Source organism: Leuciscus leuciscus, assembly GCF_965113295.1.
Source record: "Leuciscus leuciscus genome assembly, chromosome: 17".
Classification (NCBI taxonomy): domain Eukaryota; kingdom Metazoa; phylum Chordata; class Actinopteri; order Cypriniformes; family Leuciscidae; genus Leuciscus; species Leuciscus leuciscus.
In genome coordinates, this window is record NC_138741.1 from 22,859,552 (window position 1) to 22,871,816 (window position 12,265).

General features: G+C 36.7%; 1 protein-coding gene across 10 annotated transcripts in view; it reads left to right on the forward strand.

Moving 5' to 3' along the window:
* nrxn3a (neurexin 3a) overlaps positions 1–12,265 on the forward strand; it is a 275,693-nt gene that overhangs the window by 242,896 nt on the left and 20,532 nt on the right. For all 10 annotated transcript variants that reach the window (XM_082144079.1, XM_082144081.1, XM_082144083.1 and 7 more), the window contains one exon: positions 828–1,132. In XM_082144079.1, the coding sequence (XP_082000205.1) occupies positions 828–1,132 (305 nt within the window). The remainder of the gene's footprint in view (positions 1–827; positions 1,133–12,265) is intronic.

Genomic DNA, 12,265 nt, shown 5'->3' on the forward strand with positions numbered 1-12,265 from the left:
ATTTATTTACTTAAAATCTTTTTCTGAATTGTGATCTGAAGCTTTTTATTCACAACCGCAGGATATTCACAAATTTATTTTTGCCTGTTATTTAACTGATTCTTGAGACACATGACAAAACATGTTTGAAAACACCTTTCATCTGCCAGACTAAATAATATATCGGTAACAATTCTGCTTTAATATTAATCAGAAATGATTGCTAGAATTATCTCGGCGTGAATCATTTTATTTTCTCTTTGTTTCATTAAAAATTATCTGAAATGAAACGTTAAATACATTTTACTATATCATAATGTATCCAAGATAATTATTTGGTATTGGTTTCACTTTTGTAACCCGTTTTGTCCCATGTCCCAAGAATTAGTGATTGTACATTAGATGGTGTTTATAATCAAGATAACTTTTTAAGTCTTTTCCAGTAACAAAGTCTCTATAACCTTAATGTTTCAGGATACTTTCACATGTCTGTCATAAGACATTTTGTTATTTATTAGTTTGGGTGATCTCTCCTCATAGAGACAATTATAGCAAAACGTACTTCAGCCATCATGAGCTTGTAGCTAGACTCATTCAGGGAGACATAATGGGTCTGGTTTATTGTCTGGCCCTCCAAATGTTTACGACGTGTCTCATGGTAGTATAACCCAGAGCATTTGGGAAGGAAATTAAGCCGTTGTAATCCAGCACAGCCATCTAAGTCATTGTACCTTGGTTGGGTAGGTTAAGTGCCCAAAACAGCAATGAATCTTGTTGCTGAACGAGATATTGTGTGCATTTACTGACCCATAACCAAGAAATGTTCTGGATCTTTCTTGCATCCTCAGGGCGGCAGTTAACGATATTCAACACCCAGGCCACGATAACAATTGGTGGTTCAGACCGCAAGAGGCCATTTCAGGGCCAACTCTCCGGACTCTACTACAATGGCCTCAAAGTGCTCAACATGGCTGCTCAGGGCAACCCTAACGTCAAAATCAACGGCAGTGTCCGTCTGGTGGGGGAGATTCCCGCCGCAGGTTCAGCTAGAACCACGGCTTTCCCCCCAGAGATGTCCACCACCTTTATCGAGACCACCACCACCATGTCCACCACCACCACGAGAAAACACCGAACTCCACCTACAATACAGGTACGACCCCCTGACACACAAGCACAAAATCGAATGAAGGCTTCAGTTAAGGCCTCGATTTACTCACGGCAAAGTTCTTTGCTTTGGGGTATAAAGACGCTGCTGGGAGCGACGGTTAGGTGAATATGTAAATATGTACTGCGTGCTTTCCTCTCAATTACAAAAAAAGTGAGAAAATAGCAGTTAAGAAAGCATCTGATCATAGAGACTTGGATATGTTTGCACAATCTCTGCAATTCGGCACTTCAGTCAAGCTACATTACGTTTATTTGTATAGCACTTTATACAATTGATTGCTTTAAAGCAAACCAGTGTCAGTGTCTCTATCAATTAGAACAACTTCAGTTTTTACTATAAAGCAGATATCCTGTGTGTTCATCTTTTATCTTGCGTCTGACCTCAACGGACTGAACAGAAGAAAACAAACAGATATGATTTCCACTGAGGCAGAGCCCCAGAGCACATCTATTTATTACGTAATCACCAAGGGCCAATGGTAGTTTGAAGAAGTTAACCAGCCTTAGCAAACTTTTCTTGAAAAGTTTAGTATGTTTCGTACTCCCGAAACGAACTCCAAACAAATTTGTTTTGGCCTGATTTTGTTTGAAGTGGTCGTCAAACCAGGTCATTCTGTATTGTGCCTTTAATCAACTGTTAGCTGTCAAACTTGTTCTTCAGACACATTCTTAACATAATGCTGTGTTTATATGACTTGCATGTGTTTTTGCATGTGTGTCTACGTCTCCTCGTCATTTCTGATTTGGAAACTACACCACAAATAACGTCTGGCCCAGATTTACAATTAAAAAAAATGAGGACACAAATTTCTTGCAACACAACATGGGAAATAAATCTCCGGAATGGATTTTTAGGCGGTTTTCTGCACAGCTACACCTTCCATTCTGCAGAACGTCTCTGTGCTGCTGACAGCGTTGTCCTTAATTTATTACGCTTTCAGTTTGGTCCAATGATTTCCAAAGCACTTATTTGTCAAGCTTAAACCAATTTCTTCAGCTTTGAGTTTGCAGATGCAAATTGGCATTCAAATGAGAAACAATTATTGGACCATGCCCAGGTCACGTATGTCACATATGTGGACAGGTAAACACATTGCAACAACAATACATTGTGTCTGTGTGGGATGTCAAAGTCTAAATATGCAAAACAGAGGCTTTTGTTTCATTTAGGAGAACTCACTCAACCAGGTGTGTTTGAGTGATTTTCCAACAGTATGCAAACAACTTGCTCCAGTTAACGCAAGCACAAGCGGTGTCCACAACGTAGTTTTATTAAGGTCGAGAGCCTCTCTTTTATTTTGATGTTTTTCATAACCAACAAGAATTGTTTATAATTCTCCACGTCCTTTAGATAAAGATACGAGAGCGGGTGCACAAAGCCTCATTCGCATGCTCTTGACAACCAAACAGAGTGCCGCCCACATAAAGTTTGACCGGGAGCCAATAAAACATTGTGGTTTGGCGAAATGCGATTAGACTGGCCATTTCATAGGCATCCTGGTACAAATTGAGCTGGTGGAAGTGATATTAAAGCCATCAGTCTCCTCTGTGTCTGAGACACATTTTGGCAAGAGACATTTGTAATCATGAAGCCCCAACAGTTGACTGCATAAAGAAAGTTTACGACTGACTAATGCTAAGAAAATTGGGGCTGTAAATGTGTTCTTCCTTCTAGGTGCATTTGTTGAATTAAAATAGTACTTTATTTTGATTAAGGAATTAAATTAGTAGATAATCAATTGTTAATTGCCTCATAATTCACAGTAACTTAAAGAAAACAGGAATAATATATATTATTTATATATTATTCCATGGCCAATGTTTTCACCTGTCCACATATGTGACATACGTTATATATATATACAAGGAAGAAGTTACGATTGCTGTCAGTGGTGCACATTGTGCTTTTACTGTCATCATATTAGTGAAATGTGAGATTACAATACTTTTCTACCTTCAGGTCACAAGATAAATGGATCTCAAGTTTTTTGTGCCCCAATTTCAGACCTGTGGTCTTCAAGAATCTCCCGCAGATGCTAGAGGGTGCTAAGTGTAGCGTCTCATTGGACAGAGAACCACGTAGATGGAAATTTCCACTAACATTAAGGCTGAAGTTGTCCATGTCTGACTTTAGCTGGAAACTGTAGATGCTCAGTGAAGCATTAGACCGCATTCCAATCTGAGCACAAACAGGCAAAACGCATGCAAACACTGCGGTAACGAGAAGGCGTGCGTCTGCCTGGAGTGGAGCCATGATTGAGAATAAAACTATTCTCTCTGACGCACTCTGGAAAACATCACTGCTATGGGCCTTGTTTGCCTTATGAGGCTAATAGATGTTCAAGAAAACACAACCATGAATTGTTATCTGATCTAATGAACCAGTCACAGTTGCATATTGCGTACGAAAGGGTGAAAGATATGTGATGGTATTAGGATGAGTCATTTTTCTGGCGTCACCTAACATGACTGGAATTAAGCTTTTGGAAATAGATAATGATACACCCACAGTAATTTCTAACATGTTTATTTATGTATTCATTTTATAAATCCTCATCCCACGCACATTGGCCCATCTTTGGACTCATTTTTGTCACCATTCCTCTAAGACTTATGTTGCAGTGAATAGCATTTTCTGTTTATTTTTTTGTGCCTATTTTATTTTTCCTTTGTCACTCTGATAACAAAATATCAACAACAACAAAAAACATCATATGGTGAAAACTCAAAGAACCAATCATCGAAATGTGTTTTATATTAACTGAAAATTGGCAGTATGTTGTTGAGTGATGAGTTTGAAATGAGAATCAAGAACGAATACAGCCCTCATTCACAATCTTGAGGATGAATGGAGGATTGTGGGTTCTTGAGTGGAATTGGCAGGAGGTTTCTCATTAATTCCAATCCGTCTAGTAGGTCAACAGGCTGGAGGTCATGTTTGGTTTCTCATCTTAATTTGTGCAAACAGGATCAGTAAACAAGTGGTCTGTTACAGTTGGGGAAGTTATTTAATTGTGAACTGCAATCCCTACATGCATTGTGCTGGGATGAGAGATCTATTTTTAAGTCATTTGCATTTCCGTCGAACTGGAACAAGGTCTACGCGTTTTATTTGGCTTAATTAAGACCAGGGCTGTAGAGACGAAGCGAAGCCGGGCTTGTGTGGATCTCAGCGTAGAACTCTTTCGAGGTTTGCTTAAGTTGCTGTTCTTCAAAGAAATTCGACTGGAAGAGAAGTCTTGAGAGACAGTTCACAAGGAAGGGTTTTTCTTGTTTTAATCATGTTTAGGATAGGTGCAGAAACAAAAAAGATTAGCATAATGCGATTTCTTGGCTTTGAATGACAGAAGAACAGCTCAGCATGATGAGGTGGTTAGCTTTAGCATATCAGAAGCACAAAACATGTTGATTTTTAATTTCTGAAAGTAATTTCTGATAATGTTTTAAAGAAGTCTCAGCTAAGTTGTAGCCTGATTTGATGTGGAAGAAGTATCTTTATTTCATTAATGTATCTGAGATTATTCGGCAGGCTGGGATGATGGTAAACCTCAAATATGAGGGGTGTGTTCTCCTCTGGGCGTCTGAATTATTGATGTAAGGTAGGTTAATTGAGCTGCACACATTTTCATATCAGAGGGGTGGGATGATGATATTCATTTCATTTCACATCTGAAGAAGGCTGAGGGACTACAACTGGTCTCGTACGTCCTTTTGCCCTCTAATTGCAGGGATTTAGGGCATTTATGGTTGTTCCATCCCCAAATCACCAAATCCTTCTTCTTTGCTGTACCTCTGAAATGTAGTACATTAAAGAACTGTGTGCCAGAGGGGATCAAACCCTTAGTGAGACACAGCAAAGGATTTTCTCTTCGAATTAGCCCACTTTCAGCAATGTTGTCATAAGTGCTTTATTTGCTTTAAACAGGATCCCCGATAGAACGATTTAATGCGCTGGGCATTAGGATGGAAATGCATATTATGGTAGTGTTGATTTTGTTAATGTTTTTGCTGTATATAAGAGCATAATGGAGTAAGACAGGGGTTGATGTACCTGTTGTAAAGATGTTTTAAAGATTAACGTTACTGTTTAAAACAAATTGAGAGTGACTGAATAGGATACATCAAATTCATTGTAAACGTTTTATTTGAAGCTATTTTTAAAACAGCCTTGCTATTTAAATATTTGTAGGAATAGTTCTCTCAAAAAATGAAAATTGTTCCAAACTGCGTGAAACACACAAGAATAATGAAAACAAAAAGATCATAGTCAAAGTTAATAAGGTCTGAGGGCTGTTAAAATCACACACAAAATCTATGTACTTGTAATCCAAGTTTTACAAGCCATATTAAAGCTTTCTGTGAAGAACATTTTCACTCAGAAAAAAAAAGAAAAGAATTAATGATGTCCTTTTCAATGAATCAGTGAGTCACACTGGTTAACAACCCACTGGAGGTCAACATTATCAATGATTTATGATTTTAATGAAAGTTTGTTTTTCAGACAAACATATGGCTTATAATCATATCATTTGGACTACTTTATATTTATATGATACTTTTATGGTGCATTTTACATCCTTTTTTGAAAGTTTCAAAGCTCCAGTCAACATTCATTGTAATAGCATGGAAAAGAGCGACCAGGACATTATTCAAATTTCTCATTTTTCCATAGAAGAAAGAATGAGTCATACGGGTTTGGAACAACTTGAGTGTAAGTAAATGATGACAGAATTTTAGATTTTGATGTGAACTATCCCAATAATGCAATTTAATGATTTGAAAGCCTGCTTAATCGATTTAGAGATTAATCACTACTGAATGCGCAAATTCTTTTAGCGCAGTGAATGCAGATCTGGTCTTCATACGTTTCTACTGCATCTGTTTATAAGTTGTAAAACACTGAATCTATGTAAGATACGTATGGGGCCAATTCCAGGGAATGTTATCTGTCACCGTGCATCTGCTGCGCACAGCAGCTAGCATCTCTTGCTGTGTTGTTGCTGGGAGGACATGTCGAGAAACAAACAAATTACTGCAATGTTGTGATGTACCTCACAGAAACAACATGATTTTTTTCAGATTTAATTAAGCCGCCGCACTGGGACCCTCGTAATTGTCCACAATGGGAACAACTAATGGATATTTTTGCATATTAATTGCTTCCTCGTGAAGTGTAGAGTTAACAGAGGCTTAGCCGTTTTGGACTACAGCTTCTAATTATCACATAACTGAACAGATTTGAGTTTAAATCTAAATGAAAAAGTTTAAACGAAAAAACATATGCTGACTTTTACTATGTATGCATACGTTTAGAAAACACAAAAACAATGTGCTAAGGCACACCCAGTATGCTTCAAATCCAAACTAAAAGACATTCACTTTCTTCTGCATGAGAGCTGGCAGATAGTTCAGGGGTTAACCGCATGATCCACTGAGACAGAAAAAATACTGTCAGCAACAGGAGTTGCTGCACTACCACAATAAAGAGTAATATTTCTCCAGAGTTGTGTTTAGAATCCAATTATATGGAGGTTGGAGGCGGCCGACAGACCGCTGTGGTGCAGAGGACTGATACGTTTCAGAAGGTGCTGACGAGCCACGTGGGGACGGGATATTACGCGTGGGTAGACGCCACTATCCCTAAGAGACGGCGGCCTTGATTTATTGAAATGCGCATCAGCCATAGTTAAAAGGGCCAAAGCCATGGGAGCTGTATCAAGGAGCTCCTTAGGTAGATGGAGTCCAATCTCCTGGACACGGTAGTGTATTGAAATGTGAATCGAGTTTCACTTTACTCCAATTTATTTCCTCTTGAGGCATGATACCAAATAAAGTAACAAACAAGGGAACCGACTGGGAACCGACAAGTTTGAATAACAGTAGCAGTAGCATTTAGGTTGCATTTCCACAAAGATTCGCCTCTGTATTGCACCTCATTTCCTGTGTGATTTGGCAATAGATATTTAGAAGCGCTTTTTTGTGAATGTACAGGATTACAGCAGTACTTTTATCCAATGGAAATAGAAAATAGAACATTTTACTTTCACTTGCTGAAAATATAAATTAACACTGTAAAAAAAAAAATCCTATTTGAAAAACTTCATTCACTGCCTCAAATTTGTCACAGTGAATGAAATTAATGAAGTTAATGATAAATATCATTTTAATTTTAAAGACCCCTTGTGGTGAACATCAAGTTTTTAATGTTATTTACATGTCTATGTGGTGTTTTTAATGTTTTAAGACAAACCATGTGCAAATTCAGCACCATTGCTGAGTATTTTCTACTTAAAACTGCAGTAAAAAAAAAAAAAAAAAAAAAAGCTCTCAAAAATGCAGTTTGAAATCGCTGGTGTTTCTTACATCACAAACTACCTTGTAGCCAATCCTGTCAACTTGTGGGCGGGCTTTAGCATATCATTAGCTGTGACCGCTCTGAAGCAGGGAAGTCTCAAGAGAAGCCAGATATGAAAAGTCAGTATGAAAAGTGTGAATTGATATTACATGATGTATATTATATGATGTATATTATGATGTTATGATGAACTATATGCCTTTCTCCACTGACGTTCTAAGTTGTTCAAAGCATTTGTAAGAATGCTGATTTTTAGAAGGCAGCGGTCGGACTCTTGAGATGGTGAATGGAAACATGGTTTGTGTAACATTAGCCACACATTATTAGCTATTTTATAACGTAGTCAAGCCAAAGGCTAATCAGATTAGTTACCGTTATTTGTCCTACGTTGAAGAGAGCGATACATAAAATGCATTACCATTCTGATACATCGACTTGTAGACTAACCTGTAAGAGTGAATGGAGGCGGAGCTAATTTGCATATTCATGAATCCATGTATACTTTATGAAACAAAAGTAGAGTTACATTCAAGCTATTTTAAGGCATGAATAAAAAAATCACAGGAAAAAAATTTATTATGCCATTTTGGCGATCAAAGATGAGTTTTAAAGGATAAAATTATTGACTACAGTGGGACTTTAAAGATGTTCTTTGTTTATATTTGATAAATAATTTATAATTAATTCAAATAATATTTTTTTATGATAAATCATTTTAATTAATTTGATCAAATATTAATTTGATTATAATTGAAAATATTTGTAATAGTTTAAAAATATTGAAGGAAAAAAAAATTACCCAGTTTTTATACTTTCTTTTTTCTCTCTCTCTTTTTTTAATCTCTGTTCTCTAAAGGGCAATTTATGCATGGAAGGTGCTGTACAAATAAAATTTGAATACAATATTCAGGAAAAATCTTCTCATGAGGACACATTCCTCATATTCTAATATCAAGGTGTCTGGGTAATGAAATCAGGCATCGGACATGCTGTCTGAACCCAATGTTCCTGTGCCATTGCTCCGTCTTCTGCCTCTATCATTTTCGTCTTCTCCAGACATTACCACATGCACCTCTCTATCTCCCAAGACTGTTTCCATCCCCTCTTCAAATTAAACAGGCACGCCATTATAAAAGACAGCACTTTAGATTTGAATCTATAATTGAAACAAACTGTGTATTGCTTTCTAATTTTAGCGAGGACACAAAGAGGAGTGCTCAGAGAGATAGTTTGTCATAAGGTCCCATGCGACCTTGCCCTCCTCAGCCAGAAAGTGATTAAAGATAAGGAGCGAGACCATTGCCATGTAAACAGGAAGATGAACGGCGGCTGTTTGAAAGCTCTAGCGTTAGCTCGGGACGATTATAGTTTGCTGTGCAGTAGCCTACAAAAAAAAAGTCATGAGTACAAAACAAAATGAAGTGTTCTGGACTGAGTCCTTGCTGCAGGCCATGGTGCAAATAAAGTGAGCTTAGAAAGATCTGTAAATCAATAGCCAGGTGAAATGCAAAGGGGGGAATAGAAATTGAAAGATGTTCAGTTGAAGGAGGCATTTACATTTTCAGTCAGCTACGAGAATGAATGTTTAAAATATTCTGAATGCTAAAGTAATGTCTGAATATTGTACTTAAACACAGATACTGGATGTGTAAGTTCACCTATAGTTAATCTTACCATTCATATATTCAAATCAAAGAGCACTCAAATTGATACACTGATGAAATATTTGATCCTTTCAGTTGACGATCCCACGTTTTTGTCTCAGGGCTAAGCAATGTCCTCTCATCATATAGATATGTCCCTGTTATCGCTCAGGCCTTTTTCTTGGAGAAAACACGATGTGCGATAAGATGTCAAATGGTTGTCATCAGAGAGGTGGAACTCTCTGAATCGTTCTGAAACTGATCTTCTCCCTTCTTATTGATTCCGTTTGTAATACAAGCTGTTCACTCCTTGTACTGCCAAAGTGGAGATAGACACGATAGCATCAAGGCTAGAGAAACCCACAGGAGGGATGAAAGAAGATGATTATCTGAAGACTAGAGTCAGCATACTTTTGTTTTAATGTCTGCTTTTGTCAAGATTCTTTTTTGAAGTGACATGGAATCATTTGGGGTTCATAGGGACTAAAAAAAGACTAGATATTTTATTTTATCTTAATTGCATAGTAAGTGGAACCGTTATCTTAACTGTTGATCACCTCTTGTAGAGGCTTGAGATACAGGCATGGCTAGAGCACTTTGAATCATGCAGTTGTTTAGCATTCATTTACAGATCTATTTGTCATATTAAAGGAAAAGTAAGATTAGATGAGTCTTGGGTAAGCTCGTCCTCTAAGCTGTTAGTAAGCACTATGTATTGCCGTGTGACAATATATTTAGATGGTCTTTATATTTAGTTCCCACCACATACAGATTATATCAGTGTGTTTTCTTTTTAGGCAAAAAGAAAAAAAAAGTTGTTTTGTGTCAAAGCAAATTTAGCAGGAATAAAGATTACCATAAAATGTTTTAAAGAACTGTTTTCTCTTCTAGTATATTTTAAAATGTAATTTATTCCTGTAATGTCAAATCTGATTTTTCAGCATCATTACTCCAGTCTTCAGTGTCACATGATCCTTCAGAAATCATTCTAATATGATTTGTTGCTTAAGAAACATTTCTTCTTATTTGAAAACAGTGCTGCTTAATATTTTTGTGAAAACTGATAATTTTATTTCAGGATTCTTTGATGAATAGAAGTTATTTGAGATAGAAATCTTTTGTAACATTATAAAAGTCTTTATTGTAACTTGTGATCAGTTTATTGCATCCCTGCTTAATAAAATAATTCACTTCTTCAAAAAAAACAAAAAACATTAAGACCCCAGACCTTTGAACATTTATGCATGTTGATGAATTGCTAACAGTTAAGCCATTTAATTATTTTGCTAAAAGATTAGCCATTTATAATTAAATCAATTATAATGATTTCTTCTCATCTTATTCAAAATGTAAACACATGTATTCCCCACTAATTCAACTTACCTCTTGACATGAAACCTCTTCTTACCTAGAAGATAATTTATGTAAAAAGGGGCTAAACTTACTGTATATAAATGCTTTGATTTTCTAAACCGACTCTAAACATGTTTGTTTGCAAACTTTTTCAAAGCAGGACAGATGTTAAATTGTTAAAACAAAACAAATAGACTTTTTTTTTTACAAAGTTTATGTTTAGACACAATTGTCTCTTTCAGCAAAAAGCAAAAATGTCTCTTTCAGCTCAGTATTATGAAATCAGCATCAGCTTTGATCATTAACTCTGTTGTCAGTCATTATGACATCAGAATTAGTCCTGTTCCCTCTGATAGTGACATAATTCTGTTCCCAGTGGTTGTGACATAAGAATTAGTTATTTTCCTACTGATTGTGAAATCATAATGTTTTGTTCTCACTGATTGACATCAGAATTAGTTCTTTTCCCAGTCATTGAGTCCTAAAAATTTGTTTTTTTCCCCCTACTGATTGTGACATCAGAATGAGTTATTTTCCCATTGTGTAGCAAAGTTCGTTGATAAGGGAAGAAGGAGGCGGGAACCATAGAACGTTTAAACACTTTCATTATACACAAACACAAAACTAAAGTAAATGCGGCAGCACATCACGGACGACTGCCACACACACACACATAAACAAAACATAACATAAATAATCCAGGCCTGGTCCTCTTTCATCCTTCACTGTCATCACTCCTCCTTTTATGCTTCCGTAGCTCCTTTGTGAGATACTCAGCTGGTGCGGCGCTTATTATCAATCGCCAGCGTCCTCCTTGCCACACTGATTGACATCAGAATTAGTTCTGTTCCTAGTGATTATGACATCAGAATCACTTTAGTTTTCACTGATTGTGACATCAGCGTTAGCTCAGTTCCCAGTGATCCATGCTAAATCTCGGCATCAAACATGTTGACCACACCATCTTAAATCAAAATAGAGGCATAAAAACATGACAAGAGGAAATTCCTAAATCTAAAAGATTATTCCAGCATCAGCACTTTCCTTGGTGCTGTATAATCGATTAGAATTGAGGGGCTCCTGTGAAATGAATGATCTGGCTTCTGTTTGGACCGTAAATCACACGCTTGCTCCTATATCAGGATTTACATGCACAGACTTTTAGCAAAGGATACGCTGATCCACTGCTATGTACATTATGACTTTGCAGTACTTTTGCAGATTTTGTATATGGGCCCCTTAATCATAAAAAAAAATAAAAATAATCGTGTATGTAGAACTATTTTCTGCTCTGTATTTTTTTCTTCTTCATTTTTTTCTATATTTGACGTAATATTTTAACCATTGTTAACAGTTTAGCACTGAGTGAAGATGGCAGATTTTGCTGGGCTGCGCATTACTTGATAATAGGCTTTCAGTGTTAATGTATTTAAGTCTGTCCGTGTGTTCATACTGCAGTTCTTTCAGTGTTATTAATGAAATGTCCTGTATTGTTCACAACATGCTCTCTGACCTCAATTAAATCACCCTGCGAGACAAGCCAAATGGAATCAAATGAATCAATAGAAAAAGGTAATTTGGGGGTCTACGGGTCAGCAGCACTAAATTTGTGAAGCTTTTCATCAAGCACTGAGACTATTTAGATTTTACACATCAGAAATGTTTATACTTACAAAAAAAAATGCTTCGTATTATGTCACTAATTTATGCAAGACTGTCAGCACGGTAATTTAAGGTGAAGAAAAGTGCAATGAATTTGGCGTGT